This window comes from Heloderma suspectum, chromosome 1 (genome assembly GCF_057233095.1).
Source record: "Heloderma suspectum isolate Gila_16-S chromosome 1, 16-S_ref, whole genome shotgun sequence".
Lineage (NCBI taxonomy): Eukaryota > Metazoa > Chordata > Lepidosauria > Squamata > Helodermatidae > Heloderma > Heloderma suspectum.
Genome location: NC_139458.1, coordinates 439,017,023 through 439,040,769, shown reverse-complemented (window position 1 = coordinate 439,040,769; position 23,747 = coordinate 439,017,023). Strand labels below are relative to the sequence as shown.

Here is a 23,747-nt window from a genome sequence, read left to right as displayed (position 1 = left end):
CAGCACAAAGTCAAACTATGGAATTCACTTCCATGAGATGTAGTGATGGCCACCAGTTTGGATGGCTTTAAAAGGGGGTTAGACAAATTCCTGGAGGAGAAGGCTATCGATGGCTACTAGTTCTGATGGCCATGTGCTCCCTCCAGAATCAGAGGCAGAATGTGTATGTACACCAGTTACTGGGGAACATGGGCAGGAGGGTGCTGTTGTGCTTGTGTCCTGCTTGTGGGTTTCCCGTGGGCAGCTGGTTGAACAGAATGTTGGACTAGAGGGACCCTGGATCTGATTCAGCAGGGCTCTTCTGATGTTCTTAGAAACCTATACATTTATTTCCTTGTATTTTAACTATTCTATTCAGTGGACATTAACGTACTTAGTCCAATGTAGTCCTGTGCTGCGTCTGTGTAAAGGGGTGGCTTCCTTTCTAGGCTAATGGAATGATATTCTGTATTAATATTTTGGACAGCTGTTTATCCATTCCCACGTTCATGCCCAGTGCCCAAGGCATGTTGCCCAATGGTATGCTTATTCTTTGTGTTCATGAGGATTATTTGGGCCTTTTCCACAATATGCTTAACCACCTGCCTGTGTTCTGGCATTATGATCCTTCCAAGAAAGGGGTGATGGGATCAGCATACTGGTTAAGGACATAAGAACAGCCATACTGAATCAGACAGCTGTCCATCTAGTACAGCGTTTTGTTCACGCAGCAGCCAACCAGTTGCACACAGGAAACCCACAAACAGGACATGAGGGCAACTGCACCCTCCCACCTATGTTCTCCAGCAACTGGGGGTGGCATATGGCCACCAGGACGAGTAGCCAGAGATAGCCTTATCCGCCATGAATTCATCCAGTCTATATCAAAACAATCCGGATTGATGGACATGACCACATCTTGTTAAGTGGAAACTGCTTCCCCAGGGGTTTTGTAGTGACAGTGGCAATTGCATCTGCTTTTCTTCTCAAGTAGATATCCGACCTTTTGTCTGTTTATCTATTTATATCTCGACTTAGAAGGTCTCAGCTTCTTAATTTTTTCTTAGGGCTTTTCTGTGAATATTTTCAAGTGACTAAGAATTTTGCCCTCACTTGAGCCTATTTTGAAGCAGTTCCTTTTAGTTTCAGAGGTTTAGACTCATATAGGGTCTTGGACTTTAGAAGTCCTCGGCTTTAAATAGCATGCAGTTTTTCAAGTTAAACAGACACTGAATTCACATTTAAATTGAACGCAGCCTCACTGTATGAAGCCCAGCTGTGAGACTTTTTGGCTGGGTTTGCACAACATGCCGACCAGCCATCGGCTTCTGAACCCGGACTGTTCTTATCGGGGTGGGTTGCTTCTCCCAAACCACCCATCCCGAGAACCCACAGGCTGCAGTAGGGTTGCTTTACCCACGGTGGGTCGGTGTGTCATGGGATCCCAGACAGGCCAGCCCACTGAGGGCGAAGTTCATTGGGCAGCGAGCCACTCGGCGAGAGTGCAGAGACCCCTGCTGCTTTGGCCAAGCGGGACCACAACCACCATTCGCCGAGCCGCTGCCCGGGCCCTTTCGCCCTTGCCTGTGACGGCCCCGCCAACGGTGCCCAAGCGGCACCTTGGCGGTCTGCCACCCACACCCTTCGCCCCCCCGATCCCCCTTCCCAGCTCTGATCGGGATCGGATCCCTTTTGAATGTTTTCCCCTGTCCTGTTTTGTGCCAAAACGGAACTAGGAATTTTTTTCACACTTCCTTGTGCCCAGGGAATGTGTGCAACTGGGGCTTTTCTTTGCATTATTTTTCCTTTGGTTTTGCACTGATGTGCACGTGCGCAGCCTCAAAACCGGAGGATACCAGCAGGCCCCCCGCATCCCTGCATGTTGCCCTTGCCAAACATACAGGGGTGCAGTCGCCTGCATCGAGTCCCCATAAAGACCACTCTGTCTGCTTTGCTTTTGACCGCTGTCAGCTGCCCAAGTCAAGGCAGCTTCAGAGATCTCTAAGGGGAGGTGGGAAAGTACCAGGTTTCCTGGGAAGAAGCAGGGAGCCTGACACCCCCCCCCCCATGCCAGCCTGCCCACTTCTTCAGAAGAAACGGGGTGCATTTTTTAAAAAAATTATTCGTGCCAACGTTGCACAAAGTGGGGGCAGGGGGAATGGGTGTCCAGGCGGGAGACCCCTTTAGGCCAGTGCTCCAGCCCAGGGCGAATGGGAAACCCGCAGGTGAGTGGGCGACTTCAACCCCTTTTCCACCACCCTAAGGGGAATTATTATTCTGGCAGGCCTTCCCTTTTTAGAACTCTTGTTCCTTCTTGCTGACTTTTGTATACTGTTTTTAAGCTGTGTTGCTTTTATTGTTGTATTTTTGTTAAATTGTTTTAACTTTGCATGCCGCCTAGAGTATTTGTATATAGATGGGTATAAACGGAATTAATAACAACAGCAACAACAAGCATTTACCTGCAGGTTTCCCATTGGTGCTGGGTGGAGGGATAAACAAACCCCACCGTGCAGGTTGTTTGCCAGTTTGTCTGGCGGTGGGCTAACCGTGCAGGGTGGATTGTTCGCAGAAAACCTCTCCTTGCCTGGCTAGCCACCCATCATGCACTACTGTGCTGTGTGCACAGCCCCACTGAGTACTTTGTTACGGCTGTTATTTCCTTTAGGCAAATAAGCGAACAAGGTGGTTTAGTGAAACGTTTGAGTTTTAAATAAACTCAAAACAGACCCCCCCCCCCGGGTCCTTAAACTGAATTATTGTTATTTATATCTTGGGCCAGACCTACATGGCAACAAATGTGAAATGCTTTCAAGATTAATGCAGATTTTCATGAAATCAGCTGTGATCCGTCAGGAGCAGATGAAGCAAAAAATGTGGAGTAACCACAGTCTTAAAATGCACTTTTCAGAGGTCAAAGGGCACTTAAATCCGCCTTACTTTGTGGTTGGATGGGTGGAGTCCCGCTCGTAGAAGTGGACGTTGGCCACCCCACAGACGCTGCTCCACCAAAGGGAGACCATGCGCCGCCGCTCAGGGAAGTTGAGTGGAAGAGACAAGACATGTTGGGTAGTTTATCCCGCACCTCTCCCCCTCGCACCAGCCAGCTGTGAACCAGCAATCCTGAAGCCCGGGGGCAGACCAAGGGCGGGCAGACAGGAGGCACCTCGGTCCTGCAGGGAGGGAAGGGCTGGAAGGGCCTCCCTCTGCCAGCGCCCTGGAGCCAGCAGCGGTGGCCACTGGCACTGCTGCCTCCACTTCCCCAACTGGCACTGAGCCTCCTCCTCCCCACAGACACACCGGAGACTCACACTCACAGGGGACCATTCTGAAGGGGAGACGTGAATGAATCCGAGGCTGCTGTTTGTGAACAGAAACAGCAAACTGTTGCGTTGCTCTGAAGGGATGACCCAGCGAGGTTCCGTGATTGCGGGGTCTTGTTCCCAGCCCTGTCCAGCCTGCCTTGCTGGGCGGGCCACCCTTCCCCTTCCTGTCTGTGTGTTCATGAGCTTCAGGGGTACCGCAACTGTGGAATAGCTGCTGGCTGCCCTTTCTCCTCTCCTCTCTGTGTATCCTTTATTGTGCACTACATATAAATGGGCTACTCCAATATTGTGAATGAAACAGGGCTACTGATAGTATGGATGGGGAAAGGGGGCTACTTATTGTGAAAGCAGCCCTACTGCAAATGGGGAAAAAGAGGGAGTGGTGGTGGGGCGCAGGAGCCCCACCCCTTAACCGCCTCACTGCCAGGTCACAGCCACGTCACAGAGGCATGCCCAGGATTTAATGTGGAGGGTTGGGGCAGGGGAACCACCTGGGAGCTGCTTTAAGTAAAAAAAATGAAGTAAAAGGTCTTTCAGGAAATACGGCTTTTCAAGACGGATGCAGCTGGTTGGCTGTGGGTTGGCCAAGATGTCATGTGTCCCTAATGACTTTAAGGATAAAAAGAGGAGGGGAGGCATGTGTGCAGGGAAAAGCAAGGAGAAAAGGAAATGGGAAATCCCAGGTGCCTATAGGAAAAGGTTTATTATGGTTCTTTTATGGGGCCAACATAAAAGAACCATGTGTGTGTGTGTTCAGTCGTTCAGTCGTGTCTGACTCTTCGTGACCCCATGGACCAGAGCACGCCAGGCCTTCCTGTCCTCCACTCTCTCCCAGAGCGTGCTCAGTTTCATATTCATTGCATCGGTGATGCTATCTAGCAATCTCATCCTCTCCCGTCCCCTTCTCCTTTTGCCTTCAATCTTTCCCAGCATCAGGGTCTTTTCCAGGGAGTGAGAAAGAACCATAAGAAACCTTTTTCTATAGGCACCTGGGATTTCTCCATTTCCTTTTCTCCTTGTTTTTTCCTAATGACTTTAAGCCACAGCAAAATTGGAGAAAACCTCCTATGTAGACGGGCCCTTGTTTTCTAGACGCTCCAGAGATTCCCCCCTGCCCATATTTGAACCGTTGATCTGGACCATTTTAGAAAGGGTCAGAAACAAGCATACATGCCCTTCGCTATACACCATTTACAGCATTGTTTACTTTAAAGCCAGCGCAGGGACCCTTCCCAGTCTAGTGTTTACATGCTGAACTCCATTAGGTCCCATATTGTTGTAAAAATTAACCTTCTGCCTCTGTCTGCGTAAGTCTGACCAAGTGCCAAACCACTTCCTAGGTTTACTGCCTAGAACAACAGAAAGAAGCCCACGCGCTGCATAGCAGAGAAGCAGGCAGGTTTCTCCTACAGCTTTACTATTCCTGTTTATCGTCATAACTACAGCTTGAACATCTAGAACGTAAACTTTAAATCCTGTGCAGTTTGGCTGTTTGTAGTATTTACAACGTCAGTTACAAATAACCACATTAACCATGAAACAGACAGGTCACTGATGGGGAGCTGACAGTCCAGTTCAGATTCCTGCCATCGGCTCTCTTCTGACCAATTTAGCAGCATTTTTGACTGAAAACGGCTACGGCACACCCTGAAAGATATTGTCATCTTTCCCGACCCAGGCACAAGCCTTAAGAACCATCGTGTGTCCTGTGGACCCAAATACTATTTTCCTCATGTCTACAGTCACTCCATCCTTACCTTCTAAGCGTACGGAAACCACGCCTTCTAAATACCAGAAACGCCCCCCGCCCAATGTAGGAGGAATAGCGTATGGATAATAAACGCAGTTAAGCAGACCTCTTGTCACCTTGACTGGCTCGTACTTCCTGCCTAGATCTGGGTCCGCAGAAATGTGGTTTTTCTGATGCTGAGACGGACTTGGTCATCGTCATGCCACGCTGTTACTGTATAAATGGATGCTCATAGACTTCATTTATTTATTTATTTATTTATTTATTTATTTATTGAATTTATTAATCGCCCATCTGGCTGGTCACCCAGCCACCCTGGGCGATGCACAACACACCATAAAACAATTTAAAACAATAAAATTCTACCATAATTTTTTTTTTTAAATACCCTAACCCACCCCAAATGCCTGCCTGAACAACCACGTTTTTAATGCACGAGGGAAGCTCATTAAAGAGGGGGCATGACGGAGTTCCCTAGGGAAGGAGTTCCACAGAGTGGAGGCCACCACAGAAAAGGCCCTCTCCCTCGTCCCCACCAGTCTAGCTGTCCTGGCTGATGGGACAGAGAGAAGGCCATCCGAGGCTGATCTTGTTAAGCGGCCTGTCTGGTGCTGCTGGAGGCGCTCCTTAAGATAGGTTGGGCCGGAACCATATAGGGTTTTAAAGGTCAAAACCAACACCTTGAATTTGGCCCGGAAAACAACTGGTAACCAGTGCAACTCCTTCAGCACTGGAGTGATGTGATCTCACCGGCGGCTGCCTTTAATCAGGCGAGCCGCCGCGTTCTGTACCAGCTGCAGCTTCCGAACCGTCTTCAAGGGTAACCCCACGTAGAGCGCATTACAGTAGTCTAAACGAGAGGAGACCAGGGCATGTACTACCGATGGGAGCAGATGGTCGGGAAGGAAGGGGCGCAGCCACCGTATCAGATGGAGTTGATACAGCGCTGTCCGGCTCACAGCTGACACCTGAGCCTCCATGGACAGCTGGGAGTCCAAAATGACCCCCAGGCTGCGGACCTGGTCTTTCAAGGGTAGCCGTACCCCATTCAACACCAGGTCAACATCCCCCAGCCTCCTCTTGTCTCCCACCAAAAGTACCTCGGTCTTGTCAGGGTTCAGCTTCAGCTTATTCCTCCCCATCCAGCCACTCACCGTCTCCAGACATTTGGACAGGGATTCTACGGCCAACCTTGGTGAAGATTTGAATGAGAGGTAGAGCTGCGTGTCATCCGCATACTGATGACACTGCACCCCAAACCTCCTGATGATAGCCCCCAGCGGCTTCACATAGATGTTAAATAGCATCGGGGAGAGGATGGAACCCTGTGGCACCCCACAAGTAAGTGGCCACGGGTCCGAATTCTCCCAGTGCTACCCTCTGGTACCTGCCGGAGAGGAAGGACCGGAACCACTGCAATACAGTGTCTCCAATGCCCAACCCCTCCAGGCGGTCCAGGAGGATACCGTGGTCAACGGTATCAAAAGCCGCTGAGAGGTCGAGGAGAACAAGGAAGGAGCATTCACCCCTATCCAGAGCCCTCCTCATATCATCCACCAAGGCAACCAAGGCCATTTCTGTCCCATGCCCAGGCCTGAAGCCCGACTGAACATTGATTAATAGCAAGCAAGTGCATTTAAGACAATTGTAGGAAGAAATTGTTACCATGGTATTTGCTGACAACGGTTACAATAGGAAAAGGGAACAAGACAAAGCACGGTGCACACGTTGCCCGTAGCGCAGAGCTTACTCGGGGGGGGGGGGGGCTCCCATTATCTTCCCTCTTATAGTTTTACACAGGAGCATGATATGTGACCCCACCTTTCAACCCCACCTCTTCATACCTGTTCATATTTAATGGCATAATGTTTTTACTTGTACAGTTCTGTAGAAATTTCCCAGCTTGCCCTTGGTAGGCTTGGCCTGTCTGGGACATGAACCATATTGAGCAAGAATTTTTTTTATTTATTTTTTATTTATTTATTTAAAATATTTCTTGGCCGCCTTTCAGGGCAGAAGCCCTCCCAAGGCAGCTTACAGCAATAAAATACATAAAAACAGTTCAAATATTAAAAGCTAGAAAAATGCCAGGATCTCTTCTCCATCATCCCAGAGTGCAGGACACAGAATAATAGGCTCAAGTGACAGGAAGCCAGATTCCGGCAGAACATCAGGAGAAACTTCCTGACTGTTAGAGCAATGCGACAATGGAACCCATGACCTCGGGAGGTGGTGGGCTCTCCCACGCTGGAGGCGTTCAGGACGAGGCTGGACAGCCATCTGTCAGGGATGCTCTGACTTGGATTCCTGCATTGAGCAGGGGGTTGGACTCGATGGCCTTGTAGGCCATCTTCCAGCCCTACTATTCTATGATTGTATGATTCTATGAATGTAAAAACAAAATAAAAGCCAACAATAAAACCAGCAACAACGACAATGGCAGTAAGAACAGCAATAGCAGTCATATCAAGAGAAGCCCACGGTAAAATAATATGTTTTCAAGGGCTTCTTAAAAGCCTGCAATGGATGGAGCATAGTGGACGTCTGATGGCAACTTGTTCCAAAGGCATGAGGCCACTGCAAAGAAGGCCCTCTCACATGCGATCACCCACATGACTGCTCTCACGGGTGGGCAAATGAGAAGGTCTCTCATACTGAGCATGTTTCTCATTCCCCTTTCCCCTGGGAAACTTCCTGCCAGTAACAAGTCAAAAACAAACATTGGTTCAGACAGCCAATTTAGCTATGCCTCTTTCATATGCCTGAAATCGCCATTAAAACTGTTCTTAAAATTGCCTACTCATCCCACCCAACCTGGAAGTATGTGAATTTCAGGCACTGTGTGAGCTATGAAAAGCAGGGCTTTAGGTATGATACAGTCCACTTTTCTTGCTTTGTGTGTCCCTGATGGACCAAAGCCAATTTCATGAAAATCCAGATATTTCCCGCACACGGTTCTCATTCTGTTTTCATGTAGATCCCGCCTGCCTAGTTCTTCTAGTGTGTCTCTAAGAAAGACATTTTCCTCCCTCTCTCATAATACTAGAACCCAGTGGGGTCATCCCATGAAGCTGATGGTGGGAGATTCAGGACAGATAAAAGGAAGGGCTTCTTCACACAGCAGTGACAGCACGTAGTTAAACTATGGAATTTGCTACCACAAGATGTTGTGACAGCCACTGTGATGTTCCTCCCTGGGGTTATGCCTTCTTCAGCTTCCATCTGTTGAAACTGGGAAGCCCCTCAGGACGTCTGCCTCCACTTTGGTCAGTCGTCCTCACTGACACACAGAGCTTCTGACCCTTTTACTCTCTGGCTTAAAGAGACACCCAATATGCCTAATTGGTTCCCTCTACCCAATACAGGAGAAGCAACAAGGAGACTTATGGCCTTAACGTATGTTTCAAGCAAAGAGCCACAATGAAATGATTGCCAAACAGAGCAGCAGGGAAGTAGTGGCGTCAGTTGTATATTCTGTTAAAGCCAACGTGAAATGCCTGTGCAAATTTCTGTTGTTTTTTTAAGTGTTGAAAAAGTGTTCAAACTGGAACAACTGTCTCGCTTACTGTACCAGTCTATCTCTAACGGTTTTAATACAAATTTAATACGAAGTTGTGAAAACTCAAGATTGGGTATAGCAGCTGATTAAGGAAGTTACTAAATCATAAGTCACACAGACATGGCTGCAAAATTCTTCACAATGGGTACAGCTAGTATTCTGTTAAGGGCAACGTGGGATGCCAGTGCAAATTTCGCAGCTAGTTAGTGAGAGACAGATCTGAGGTCCCTAATAATTGTGCATCTCCTCTTGAATTGGTACTTCCAGACGATGGCCACTTGGGATCCCAGTCAATCCACCATAGTAAGTGGGGCCGAAGATGAGGAGTTGGAGCTGTCGATGGAGGAGGCAAGAGGTAAGGCGTAAGGGGGCCTGGTGTGTTGTTCTCCCGCTAACTGATGGCTCCCTGCTGTTCTGCGCAACAGAGCTGGATCAGCCACTAGCTGCTGGACAGGCAGGGAGCTCTGTCTGTCCTTCCTCCAGGGGCAAGAGGGGATGAACGATGGCTAATGTTGCCCCGTCTTCAAAAAGGGTAAAAATGATGTCAGACTGACTGGTCTGTAGTTCCCAGGCCCCTCCTTTTTACCCTTTTTGCAGATAGGGACAACATTAGCCCTCCTCCAGTCATCTGGCTCTTCCCCCGTCCTCCATGATTTCTCAAAGATAATAGACAGTGGCTCTGAGAACTCTTCTGCCAGTTCCTTTATTACTCTGGGGTGCAGTTCATCTGGCCCTGGAGATGTGAACTCATTCAAAGGAATTCGGTGTTCCTTGACCATATGCCTATCGATCTCAATCTGCAATCCTGCCCCTTCAGCCTGTACTTCGCCTTTGCCGGGGGCTCATAGACCCTCTTTTGGGAGGAGACTGAGCCAAAGTAGGAATTGAGCACTTCTGCCTTTCCTTTGTCATCTATCATTTTGCCATCCTTATTTAATAGCTGAACAACCCTTTCTTTCCTCTGTCTTTTACTATGCACGTCTCTGAAGAAAGCTTTTTTGTTGCTCTTAGCATCCCTCGCTAACCTTAGCTCGTTTTCGGCTTTAGCCTTCCTGACGCCACCCCTGCAATTCTGTGCTACCTGCCTGTACTCTTCCTTTGTTGCTTGGCCTTCCTTCCACTTCCTGTATGTGTCCTTTTTTGTTTTCAAGTCATCTCTAAGCTTGTTGTGAAGCCACACTGGCTTCTTCTGTTGTCTTCCACCTTTTCTCCTTGTTGGAATTGTTTGTAATTATGCCTTGAGAATTTCCTTTTTTAAAAGCTCCCGCCCATCTTGGACTCCTTTCCTTGTTAGAGTTGCTTGCCATGGGACCTTACTTATCATTGTTCTGAGTGTATTAAAATCGGCTTTCCTAAAATACAGGGTACGCGTTTGGCTACACTCGGCTTTTCTTCTTCTTTTAGAACCAAGAACTCAAGTACAACATGGTCACTTTCCCCCAGAGTTCCTGTAACTGCTACTTTACCCACTAAGTCATCTCTGTTGGTTAGGATCAAGTCAAGGATAGCTGATCCTCTAGTTCCTTCCTTGCTGCGAGATGCCATTCAGTGCACCGGACTTAATAACTGGCAACTGAGATTTCTAGAACTGGGGAGCTATAGCTGTTGATTCTTATGTATTTACTACATTTATAGATGACCTTCCTGCCAGTGCACTCAGGGTGGTTTATAACAGCAGGCAAAAAAGAAGCAGAGGGAGAGGGAGGAGGAACAGAAGTAAATGAAGCTACCAATTTTTATCTAAGGCTACATGAGGTTTATAATGACCAGGTGGAAGGCCACTGAAGGAGATGGTTCTGGTCTGGGGGAAGAGAGAGCAAATGGTCCCAGCCAAGCCGATGAGGTCGGCCTTGCTGCCTCCCTTCACCTCTGCCTCTGATGTAGCCAGAACAATAGGGAGAAAACGGGAACCTCAGAAAGGGCCAAATGCAAATCAGGTTTATTTGGCAAGCAATTATGCCTTATAGCCAAAAGGAAATTTACAGCCACAGAGTAAATAAAACATTGTACAATACACAGAACATGCACAAGAGGCGCAGTCCTTAGACCAAACGATTAGCCTCATAGGCTTCCTGAGCTGGGGGTTTTCTCTGTGAACGTGGCTGTCATAAATGTCAAGGCTTGAACTGTGCCAGGAAGCATATATTTGATCATATCCATATCACCATGAGAGGCTACCGACGCTGAACGTTTCTTCAGGTATTTTTCCCTTGGAGTATCATACAATTTACACTGTAACATATAATGTATTGCATTCTCAACCATCTAGCATCCACAGACACAGTAGAGTTGTTTTCTGGGGATTCTCTTGTATGTATCTCCCTTCCAACACGTTGGATTCCATTGTCTGAAAATGCAAGGCAAGCCTCCATAGTTTGTAGGAAGGCCCCTCTCTGTCCTATGGAAGGCTGGAGGCAGATCGACAAAAGCTGCATCGACCTGTTTCTTTGGGGCGCCTGTGTGTTTCCCTCTTGGATGGCTTAAAACAAAGCAGAGATCCATGGCAGATCTCCCATGAGGGACGCCTGCTTGTTCGTCCCCAGTGACGCTGTTTTGATCTGCCCAGTCCTCTGCCTTATACAATAAAAACACGTGCAAAGGATGGAGGAGGCATCCAGCGGACTGATTGGACAGTAATTAACGGGGAGCGATTTGTCCCCCTTCTTAAAGATTGGGACCACAATATTTGTTCCCAGCCCCTGGGAATTCCACCAAAGGAATTCACATAAGTGAAGAGCTTCGCAAATATGGGTGGCCACCACTACAAATAGTTCAGAAACCTCTCTGGAGGGAGCTTGTCTGCTCCAGAGGCCTTTTACCTGTTTAGGGTCAGGCTAGATCTACACTACTGATTTAGGGCGATATTGAAGTGCCCTGATAACTCATGGAGTGCATTATAGAATCATAGAATAGTAGGGCTGGAAGGGGCCTACAAGGCCATCGAGCCCCCCCCCCCCAGTGCAGGAATCCAAGTCAGAGCATCCCTGACAGGTGGCTGTCCAGCCTCGTCTTGAATGCCTCCAGCATGGGAGAGCCCACCGCCTCCCTAGGTAATGGGTTCCATTGTCATATTGTTCTAACAGTCAGGAAGTTTTTCCTGATGTTCAGCCGGAATCTGGCTTCCCATAACTTGAGCCCATTCTTCCGTGTCCTGCACTCTGGGATGATGGAAAAGAGATCCTGGCCTTCCTCTCCGGGACAATCTTTCAAGGACTTGAAGAGCGCTACCATATCTCCCCTCAGTCTTCTCTTCTCAAGGCTAAACAGGCCCAGTTCTTTCAGTCTCTTCTCATAGGGCTTTGTTTCCAGTCCCTGATCATCTTTGTTGCCCTCCTCTGAACCCCCTCCAGCTTGTCTGCATCCTTCTTAAAGTGAGGTGCCCAGAACTGGACACAGTACTCCAGATGTGGCCTAACCAGTGTTGAGTAGAGGGGAACTAGTACTTCCCGGGATTTGGAAGCTATGCTTCTATTAATGCAGCCCAAAAGAGCATTTGCCTTTTTTGCAGCCACATCACATTGTTGGCTCATATTCAGCTTGTGATTGACAACAATCCCAAGATCCTTCTCGCTTGTAGTGTTGTTGAGCCACATATTCCCCATCTTGTAACTGTGCATTTGGTTTATTTTTCCTAGGTGCAGAACTTGGCATTTATCCCTATTAAATGTCATTCTGTTGTTTTCTGCCCAGCGCTCCAGTCTATCAATATCACTCTGAATTTTGTTTCTGCCTTCCAGGGTATTAGCTATCCTGCCCAATTCTGTGTCATCTGCAAATCTGATCAGCATTCCCTGCACCTCCTCCTCCAAGTCATTAATAATAATGTGGAAGAGCACTGGGCCCAGGACTGAGCCCTGCGATACTCCGCTCATTACCTCTCCCCAGCTTGAGAAGGTCCCATTGAGAAGCACTCTTGGAGTCCGATTCTGTAGCCAACTGTGGATCCACCGGATCGTTGTTTCATCTAGCCCACTTCGAGCTAGTTTGCATATCAGGAGATCACGGGGCACTTTGTCGAAAGCTTTGCTGAAGTCGAGGTATATGATGTCCACAGTATTCCCACAGTCCACAAGGGAGGTTACCTGATCAAAAACTGAGATCAGATTAGTCTAGCAGGATTTGTTCTTGACAAATCCATGTTGGCTTCGAGTAATCACGGCGTTGTTGCCAAGGTGCTTCCAGATGGATTGCTTTATGATTTGCTCCAGAATTTTCCCAGAGATTGATGTCAGACGGACTGGTCTGTAGTTCCCAAGTTCCTCCTTTTTACCCTTTTTGAAGATAGGAACAACATTAGCCCTCCTCCAGTCATCTGGCACTTCACCCGTCCTCCATGATTTCTCAAAGAGAATAGACAGCGGTTCTGAGAGTTCTTCTGCCAGTTTCTTTATTACTCTAGGGTGCAGTTCATCTGGCTCTGGAGATTTGAAGTCATTCAAAGGAATTAGGTGTTCCTCGACCATATGCCTATCCACCTCAAGCTGCAATCCTGCCCCTTCAGACTGTACTTTGCCTCTGCTGGTGGGGTCATAGACCCTCTTTGGGAGAAGACGGAGCCAAAGTGGACTCCTTTTCTCATTAGAGTCGCTTGCCATGGAACCTTACTTATCATTGTTCTGAGTTTATTAAAATCAGTGGGTTTGGCTACACTCTGCTTTTGGGTCCTTTAGAACCATGAACTCAAGTATAACACGGTCACTTTCCCCCAGAGTTCCTGTAACTGCTACTTTACCCACTAAGTCATCTCTGATGGTTAGGATCAAGTCAAGGATAGCTGATCCTCTAGTTCCTACCTCTACTTTCTGCAGGAGGAAGTTATCCGCCACACAAGTCAGGAATTTTCTGGAGGGGTGGTGTTTTGCAGAATTTGTCTCCCAACAAATATCAGGGAAATTGAAGTCCCCCATTACTACTACTACATTATGCTTCCTTGAAACATTGCCTATTTGCTTTTCAAAAGTTTCATCCTCGTCTTCTCCTTGATTGGGTGGCCGGTAGGAAACTTCAGCCACCAGGTTCCTTTTATTCTTTGCTCCATTTATTTTGATCCAGATGCTCTCGATGGGGCTACCAAGCTCATCCTCCTGTATTTCTGTGCAGAGATAAGTATTTTTAACATATAGTGCAACCCCACCTCCCTTTCTCTTCCTCCTGTTCTTTTTGAACAAGTTATATCCTTCAATTGCTGTATTCCAGTCCTAAAAGTCATCTCACCAAGTCTCAGTTATAGCTTTTGTTGTTGTTGTTGTTCAGTCATGTCCGACTCTTCGTGACCCCATGGACCATAGCACGCCAGGCCTTCCTGTCCTGCGCTCTCTCCCGGAGCGTGCTCAAGTTCATATTCATCAGTTATAGGTATCAAGTCATAATTTCCCTCTGGGAAAGAGGGGAGGACAGGAAGGCCTGGCGTGCTATGGTCCATGGCGTCACGAAGAGTCAGACACGACTTAACGACTGAACAACAACAACAACAGTTAAGAGTTCAAGTTCATTCTGTTTGTTCCCTATACTCTGGGTATTAGTATATATACATCGAAGACCATGTGCTTCATGGTCTGGCTTTCTTCCTACATGTTTGTGAAGACTATGATTGGACAGCGTACCTGGTGAGTCCACGGGTCTTCGCGACATACTTGGGTTTCGATCCCACGCAGCAAGGAGTCTCCCACTCCTCCTCCTCTTCTCTTCTTGTTGCTGTAGGCCTTGGTTTCATTGCCTCTGCTTGGCTGACCTTCAGCCTCTTGCTTGCTCTCATGCAGGTTCCCCTGTAATTCTTCCTCTGCAGCCTGTCCTCCGTTCTCATCCTCAAGTAGGAGTGGCAGAGAATTCCGCCACGGACTCCAATGAGGCCGGATTCTAAGAATCTGCCCCCCTGGAGTCCGTGGCGGAATGGACCACTCACCTCCACCACCCCGTGAAGTTCGCACCAGCCAGATCCTACCTGCCGCCGGCTGGGTCCGGGTCTGTCCACTGACTCCGCTGCCATCCGTTGCTGGTCTGTGGATGCAAATGGCATCTGGCGTAGCGGATGCCATTTGCATCCCTGCTCTTTGTCGTGATAGGCTATGTAAATCTTTACGTAGCTTATCACGGCAAAGAGGAGGGAAGCAAATGGCGACTGCTATGCCAGACGCCATTTGCGTCCGCAGACTGGCAGCGGACAGAAGTCCAGCAGTGGATGGACCCGGCTGGTGGCTCCGCGGACTCACCGCGGAGCTGAGCTGGCCGCGGAGGATTCCGTGGGGAGGAATGGATTGCCTCCCTCCCATGCACCCCCAGGCGGACTCAGGTGAGTGGGGTTCATACACCCCTATCCTCAAGTACCTGGAAACAGTTCCCTAGTTCCACTGCCTCCCCTGGTGCAGAGTGTCTTCTAGTTCTTCTGCTCCTAATTGTCACCCTTTTCCAAGGAGTATCCTCACCTTCATTTTTCCTCACCTCAGCCGTTTCCTCTTCTGCCTCATCTTGCTGTTGCTGTTCTAGGTTCTGGTCTTGCCTTTGCTGCTGTTGTTCCACCGTTCTGTCCAAGAACGCTTCATGTTCTCTTATTCCCCGGAGGGTTGACAGTCGCCGCTCCAGTCCTCTTACTTTTTCTTCCAGCAGCGTGATCAACTTGCACTCGTTGCAGGTGTAGGCCATGTTGTTCTCCGGCAAGAGAACAATCATGGCACCCACCTTGCAGGTCACCACCACTGGAGAGTCTTGTCCTTCCAGAGCCTCTTTTCCCTTTTTGTGTCTAGCTTCCTGGTTGTTCTAGAGTAGCCTGTGCCTGGTCCTCTACTCACTGCAGGTTAAAAACAGAGTCCCACTGGTATGGAAGTATGTGTAACAAGGTAATAATTTTTTTAAAAGTTACACATTCGATGTGCCACTTCTGTAGTGTTATTTCCTGCTTTGTATTCCACATTATACAAAATACCACCACAACTGTCCTTGTGTGTCCGACGAGGTATAAATGCACAAAATGGGTATAGCGTTACCATGATGGGATGCTAATGATACGACACAAGGTGAAAGGGCTTCGCTTCAGTGATGGGCACTGGAGGCCATGCATCTGTTTCCTTGATGCCAGGTAGCAGAATCAGGGGCAAAGTTCTCACCCGTAGACCCTTGGCCAGCATTGAAATTCAGCGGGTGTTTGACGTGTATTTCCCAGGTCTTGGTCATGATATCGGCCTCCAAGCCATGCTGAGTTTCCGTGAGCATGCAGGCCACCAGTTGCCAACATTTCATTGAGCCATAACTGGGTGCACCCTGTTCTAAATTGGTGCGCAGAGGATCAAACAGTCCTTGAGGTAACCTCATCCCAAGTTGGCTAGGGCTCTATATGCCAATAACAAGCCTTGAACGTGGCCTGGAGGCATATTGGCAGCCAGTGCAGTCCTTTCAACAGTGGGGCTCCATGCTGTTGAAAAAATGCTCCCCGTCTACAGCCTCAGAGCTGCATTCTGCGACAGCTGCAGCTTCCAGACCCACCCAAAGGGAAGCCCCACACAGAGTGCATTGCAGCAGTCCAGCCATGAGGTTACCGATGCTTGGACTACTCTGGTCAAGCTATCCCGGTCCAGGAAAGGCTGTAGCTGCTGTACCAGCTGATGTTGGTAAAAGGTGCTCCCAGCCACTGAGGTCACCTGGGCCCCAAGTGACAAGGATAGGCCATGCACCTGGTCCTTCAGAGGGAGTGCAACCCCATCCGGGAAACACAACTGACCTATATCCTATATCCTCTATTCCAGTGACTTGGGGCAGAAGGTGATATGGCAGGAGGAGGGGGTTGGGACGTCATAGTAGAATGGGTCACAGGTGTTTGTACACTGTTCCCCTTCTACCGCCCTCCTCTAGCTCTCATGTACTTGGTAGCGCTTCCACTGTGCCCTCTTGTCTTGCTGTGCTGCTATTTAATGCCAGATCGGTCTGCAATAAGACCGCACTCATTCATGATTTAATCATGGATGAGAGGGCTGACCTGGTGTGTATTGCTGAGACTTGGGTGGGTGAGCTGGGTGGAGTCAACCTGACTCAGCTCTGCCCACCTGGGTACTCAGTGCAGCACCAACATAGGTTGAGAGGGCTGGTGAGGGGTGTTGCTGTGGTTCATAGGACCTCCATCTCTATCTCCAGGAGACCACTCCACCTTGGAGCAGGCCTTCAGGGGCTGCACCTGGTGTTGGGCCATAGAGACAGATTGGGGATGCTGCTGGTGTACTGCCCACCCTGCTGCCCAGCATCCTCCCTGACTGAGCTGGTGGAGGCAGTCGCAAGTGTGGTATTGGAGGAACCCAAGATGGTGGTTCTGGGTGACTTCAGCTTCCCTGCTGAGGCTGTCCCCGCCTCCCGGAGTTCCAGCTCAGGACTTCATGGCCTCCATGACAACCATGGGGCTGTCTTAATATGTAATTGGCCCAACACATGAAGCAGGGCACACCCTTGATTTGGTTTTTGCTCCAACTTGTGAGATGGGTAGTCTTGAAGATTAGGGGGCTCCAAGTAACCCCATTGTCATGGTCAGACCATTTCCTGGTGAGATTTGAACTTATGGCATTACTCTCCTCCCACGAGGGTGGGGGACCTATTCGGATGGTCCGCCCCAGGAGACTGATGGAATCCAATGGATTTCTGAATGCCCTTGGGGATTTTCCAGTGGAGAGAGCTGGTGATTCAGCCAAGGCCCTAGACTCACTGTGGAACAGTGAGATGCGGAGGGCCATCGACTTGATTGCACCTGAGTGCCCTCTCCGGCACTGTGGGGCCTGTTCTGCTCCCTGGTATACTGGGGAGCTGCGGACAATGAAACAGGCTGAACATGGGCTAGAGCACAAATGGCGCAATACTTGAAGTGAAGATGACCAAGCATGCTCTAGAGTGCATAATCGTGTCTACTGCGTGGCAGCGTGGGCAGCAAGGAAGGTTTATTTTGCTGCCTCCGTTGTGTCAAGTAGCAGTCCAGCGGAGCTCTTCCAGGTGGTCCAGCAGTTGTTAACATCCTCCCCAGTAAATGGGGCCCTGGCCCTGTCGAGGACCCGCTGCGACCTTTTTGCATTGCACTTGGAGGGCAACATCGCTTGTCTCTGCAGCGACCTTGATGCTGTTGTTAGTGCAGTACCAGCCGAGGTGTCTGATGCCACCATCTGCCTGACTTTGTGGGATCAGTTCCAGTTGTTACAGCCTGATGATGTGGACAAGATGCTTGCAATAATGCGACCAACCACGTGCCCTCTTGATCCCTGTCCCTCCTGGCTAATAAAAGCTAGCCAAGGGAGTATGACTAGGTAGGTCCAGGGAGTGATAAATGCTTCCCTACGGGAAGGGGTGGTCCCTGCTGTCCTTAAGGAGGCAGTAGTGCGGCCACTCCTGAAGAAGCCCCCTCTGGACCCGATATTAGACAACTACTGCCCAGTGGCAAATACCTCTTTTCTAGGGAAGGTACTTGAGAGGGTCGTGGCGGACCAACTGCAGGCACTCTTGGAGGATACTGATTATCTAGACCCATTTCAATCTGGGTTTCGTCCTGGTTATGGGACTGAATCAGCCTTGGTTGCCCTGATGGATGACCTTTATTGAGAGAGGGACAGGGAGAGTGCAACCCTGTTAATTCTGCTCAATCTCTCATCGGCTTTTGATACCATCGACCATGGCATCCTCCTGGATCGACTCTGTGGGATGGGTAGGGATGTCAGAGAATTCCGCCACGGATCTCGGTGAGGCCGAATGCCAGTGCATTCAGCCCCCTGAACTCCGTGGCGGAATGGCTTGCCTCCCCGCCCCCCCGTGGATCCCCCCCGGGACGAGACTTACCTGAGGCGGATCTTCTGGGTGGCGGCAGCGGCGGCTTCGGTGGCGGCAGCTGCGGCGGCTGGTCTTCTGACTGGCTGCCATCGCCGCCGCCATTTGCAGTGTTGTAAAAAAAATAAAAAATAAAAATGACATGATAGGCTACGTAAAGATTTACGTAGCCTATCATGGCTGGGTTTAAAAAAAAAACAAAAACCGTGTACACAAATGGCGGCGGCTACGGCCACTGCCATTTGCGTTCCTTATTTTTGGCCGTCTTAATCTATGTAAATATTTACGTAGACTATGACGGCGAAAATAAAGGGGAACGCAAATAGCGTAGCGGGCGCTATTTGCGTTCCTTTTTGAATCACTGTTTTAGCCTACATAAATATTTACGTAGGACAGCCCCACATAGAGCGCATTGCAGTAATCCAGTCTTGAGGTTACTAATGCCTGTACCACCGTGGTCAAGCTATCCCTGTCCAGGAGAGGCCACAGCTGGCAGACCAGCCGAAGCTGGTAAAAGGCACTCTGAGCTGCCGTGACCACTTGGGCCTCCAGCGCGACTATACCTCGGCCCCTTGGCAATTGAGCTGTGGGGTGCCGCAGGGTACCATTTGTCCCCAATGTTGTTTAACATGACATCTATATGAAGCTGCTGGGAGCGGTCATTAGGGGATTTGGAGCTAAATGCCATCAGTATGCTGATGACACACAGCTCTCTCCTTGTGACATCTGAAACATGAGAGGCTGTGCAGATCCTGAATCAGTGCCTAGACTCAGTAATGGGCTGGATGAGGGCCAATAAACTGAAGCTGAATCCTGGCAAGACAGAAGCCCTGTGGGTGAGTGGTTCCCAGGTCCGGATGGGGTTGCACTGCCTCTGAAAGGTCAGGTCCGTAGTCTGGGGGTACTCCTAGATCCATCACTGTTGCTGGAGGCCCAAGTGGTCACGGCAGCTCAGAGTGCCTTTTACCATCTTCGGCTGGTCTGCCAGCTACGGCCTCTCCTGGACAGGAATAGCTTGACCACAGTGGTACAGGCATTAGTAACCACAAGACTGGATTACTGCAATGCGCTCTATGTGGGGCTGCCCTTAAGGCTGGTCCGGAAGCTGGAGCTAGTGCAGAACCCAGAAGCTTGGCTGTGGTCGGGAGCTGCCCCTTTTCAGCGTGCAACTCCTCTGCTGAGGGAACTGCACTGGCTGCCTGTTCGCTACCGAACACACAGACCCGTGGCCCTGAAACTTGCCATGATTCAGCCTCACTTTATTGGCCCTCATCCAGCCCACCACTGGGTCCCGGCACTGGTCCAGAGCCTGCACAGCCACAGCTGATTCGATGTTATAGTGAAAAAGAGCTGAGCAGCAGTGCTCCTAATGACAGCGTGGGGACAAATGTCCATTGTTGCTGAGATCGTGCTAATTGTTTATGAATCTGGCAAGGTGCTGAGGAAGACCGCACATCTGAAACACCAGCCAAGCGAAGGAGAAAGGAAGACAGGTACCAAGCTTTTGAATCTGAGGAGAAAGAGAAGCTGAAGACGTGTAAGTATGAAGGGGAAGGCAGCACCAGCCTCCCCTAGGCAGTAAGGATAAGAGGGAGGGGGGAGACCTATTCTCCCCCCCTCCACACTATATACAACTGTAGGGGTGTGGGATGTCTTATAAATAAATGCACAAAAGGAACAAATCATCTTTCTGCCAGAAATGGCCCCCCAAAGATGTTCAATTGATAACAATGAAAACCACATGAAAGTAGTTTGGGAGGGGCTCGAGAGACGGCTGGGAGCAGAAGGACGCCCTCCTTGCCACGTCCTGTGTTCCGCCTCAACATGTTAGGCTGCATGTCTATCCAGTCAGCTCCACTTGCATCCAGTCCGCGTGTGTAAGTCCGTCTCCAGCTTTATGGATGATACAAGTTCTCCGAGAGACGCCTCCCCCCGTGTAGGCTGCCCTGGCCCCTACGTGCTGAGGGGGAGGCCTCGCTTGCCACACCATGCCTATGACGTTCGTTCGGCCGTGGTGTGAGGAGGCCTTCCCAGCTGTGGCGCCCACCATGTGGGATCATCGCCCCATTGAGATCAGGCCGGCTCAGGGTGTGGAGTGTTTCTGCCGAGAAATCACGACACAGCGGTGTGCCCGGCCGTTTCCCCGGCTGCTAGCATTGCCAGCCACCCCGGTGGCTTTAATGAGATGTTATTGTTTTATCACTGTTCTAGTGTTTTACTGTATTCTATCATGATTTTATTTTGTAAACCACTTCGGGATTTTTAAAAAAATGAAAAGCAGTGTAAACTTTCTCTAGAATAAATGAATAATAAACCTGAATAAATTCAGGGGGTCAAGTACTTGGCTGTAAAAGGTTGAATGGCAGGTTGGACCAGATTGACTGAGGGAACAGAGATGCTACGGATAACATTAAAAGGCAACACAAGGGCGACCTGGTCAGTTCCTCACAGAGGGAGGACTGAAGCAGTTCTAAATGAGACTGGGGCGCAATATTACAAGCACTGATTGATTTGACTTGATTTGTACCCCGCCTTGCTGCCAAAACATGGCACTCAAGGCGGCTAGGAGCACAATGCCTAGTTGGGGCAGGGCCTCTTTCGGCACCCCCAGCCTTTGGGACTTGCTCCTGGACAGCTGGCGTGCAGCTGGTGCTGTGAAGAAAAAGCCACGGGCTGCCATGCGCGTTCTTCATGCACCAGGCGCACACTCTCACGCTTTCTTCCATAACCACTGGTGTGTTGGATTTCACTATGCTGAATCCTGCTGCAGCTACCAGATTTCATGACAACATAAACACTGCAGGTCCCTACAACCCCTCTTGCAATGACTTGAGCTTCCACAGTAATTGCTTCTCTCAGCTCAACATTGCCAAGACCGGGCTCTGCTTACATGCTCTGACCGATATCCTGTCCTGCTCCCAAGATATTTCAGTGGCAAATTCTGCCTGTCTGTGACTTTGTTCTTTAGATGAAAGGCTGGAATCCAAGGCAAGGAAGGTTCTCAACACAACGTATGGTAAATTGTTTAAAGTTTTGTCCCAGGGCACGATGCCAGACGGAATTACCTATCTCAGGTGAGTCTCCTACCTGATTTCTTCTCAAGTATGTCTTCATTTCCTCATCTTGCCCACAGAAGCTGAAAGCTATACATGTGCCCCGGTGGAATCCTCCTGCGTGGGAGAGGTTCCATATTGGTGCTTGGACTGTCACTACTCAGGAATGGAAGAATTGCCAAGTCCTGTTGGACTGGATCAGACTATAGTGGCCAATATCAGATACCTGAATGAGAGCTTGGGGAAATCTGGACAGAGGCAGGCATGGGACAGCCGAGCTTTAAGAAGGGTGGTTCTCATTTTAGTAGCTTGAACGCTGATATGCCGAAGCAGAAGGTCTGCAGAGCCTTCTAGGCCCAATCCACATGCAAACGGAATGAGAAGCGCTTTCTGGTTTTATCCAAACCATCATGGAAGCGCCATCAGCCGCACGCGAGGCAAGGGAAGCGCAGTATGCGCCACCTAAAAACCCGCTTTTGCCACTCGCACAAGAGCGCTCTAAGCCGCCCCGCTGCGGGGCTGGGCGGCGTCCCCCGGCCGGCGCAAGTGTCCCCCCCCGCAGAGACGCGGCTCAGCAGACGAGAGAGGCTTGTGCCCCGCCCCGCCCTCCCCTCGCCTTCCCCTCTGGGATGCAACTGCGCAGTCGAGTGCGATGGATGTGCAGGATTTACGTCTGAGGAGGCACCTTCAGTGAACGGCTCCCCTCGCGTGCTCCCTCCCTCGGGAGAAGTCGGGGTGAATCGAAGTACTTGGACTGAATCGCTGTGGACCCGCAGACAGACAGCCCCGCCCCGCCCCCGCGCTTCGTTAAGGCAATGGGCGGCATCAAGTTACTTCCGCCCCTGTTCTCCTTTCTGCGCTCAGTCCAGTGAACTGGATGGGACGGGGGGGGGGGTGTAGCTTCTGGAGCTCGTCTACGCGCACTTTCGAATCACTGGCTCTTAACAGCAGTGCAGCTCTGCGCCCCTGCGCATCTCCGTTTTTAGCCCTCTGCTCCCCCGCCCCCCGCTTTGAAGCAACAGCCTGTCTCCCCTCGCTTGCCTGCAGCGGAGGAGGCAGCCCCCAGTCGGCATGCACACAGCCTGAATTCTCCCGGCCCTCTGCTCCCGTACCTGGAAAAGGGCAATTCGAAGTTCCTTCCGGGTAGCTGTAACACTACCCTCCCCGCCCCCGCCCCGCCACTTCCCCTCCTGCCAACCCGTGCTGCTCCGGCAGCCCACGGCGAGGGCAGTTCAGCTCAGACAGGCCCCGAAAGCACCCTGACGGGATAATCCATCAGAAAAACACTCTCAGAAACGCTAGATTTTGGAGCTAGAAACAGCAGGCGTCATCGGACACTATCAACTTCGGGGCGCAGTAGTCTGCTGCGGAGTGTGATTCTTCTTTCTTTGCATTCCCCAGAACTGGAGGACTTGCTGTGCTACTTAGACACAGAGAGATCCGTGCTACTTAGACACAGAGAAAACAAGCCCGATATATGTCCGGGAACCTCGACTTCCCCTATTAAAGATTGTTTTGATTTAAGAAAATTGCCCCAGACTGCTTCTCCAACAAACACCTCTTGGTCACATCACTGAGGCAACAGCCAGATCATAGGTTTGTTTTCAGGGAGATGAAGGTGGTTGGACAGCAAGAATGCCGCTTTTTGTTGTGCACACGCAACCCATTTCTATTTCTGGATTCTAGTAAACAGGTTTGGCAGGTTTTGATATCATTCTAAAAACCTGCAGATTCTTTTTGATCCAACGCAACTGTGGGACAAAAATGTGCGTGTACATTAAGAATGATGTCATCCCTATCGTACCACCTTCCATCCTCTTAAACAGTTGCACAGTGCAACTCACCCTGACCTAATGCATGAGGCTTCTGAGATTGTTGTGAGAGATGAACAGCTTCTTCACAGGGAGCTTTTATCCTGCTATTGATTTGCTCACTCAGGGAAGTTTGCAGGCCCTTTAGATGATGTTGTTAACCTCCAGGGCGCCTCCTGCACTAAATGACCTTTATTCCATTTTTAAATAGATCAGAGATACCGAGTTCCCAAATTACGCCAATTGAATTCTGCTTGAATTCCCTCATGAAAAAGGAAAAGCTGCGATAAGAGGAGCTGGACCAGTGAAACATATGGAAGAGTCAGATAGGGGGGAAAGGAGGGGGAAAGAGGGGGGAGGGAAGCAGTGTAAAGGGTGATCCAGCATTGAAAATGGAAGCAGAAAGCCCCATTTCAAATGCGGGATTTTAGGCTGGTGTACAGATGCTCCAAATCGGCAGATTGCCTACTACTAGACCCTGATTTT

The 23,747-nt window shown here is 49.8% G+C and overlaps 1 protein-coding gene across 3 annotated transcripts in view; it reads left to right on the top strand.

Annotated features, from left to right (window-relative positions):
- LOC146360387 (nuclear GTPase SLIP-GC-like) overlaps window positions 1–23,747 on the top strand; it is a 104,497-nt gene that overhangs the window by 12,053 nt on the left and 68,697 nt on the right. For 2 of the 3 annotated variants that reach the window (XM_084830478.1, XM_084830400.1), the window contains exons 2-4: window positions 8,882–8,969; window positions 19,833–19,934; window positions 21,366–21,471. In XM_084830478.1, coding sequence (XP_084686604.1) covers window positions 8,885–8,969; window positions 19,833–19,934; window positions 21,366–21,471 — 293 coding nt within the window. In that variant the 5' untranslated portion in view covers window positions 8,882–8,884. Of the gene's footprint in view, window positions 1–8,881; window positions 8,970–19,832; window positions 19,935–21,365; window positions 21,472–22,669; window positions 23,047–23,747 lie in introns of those variants that run through there. The other variant, XM_084830569.1, reaches the window with a different exon arrangement.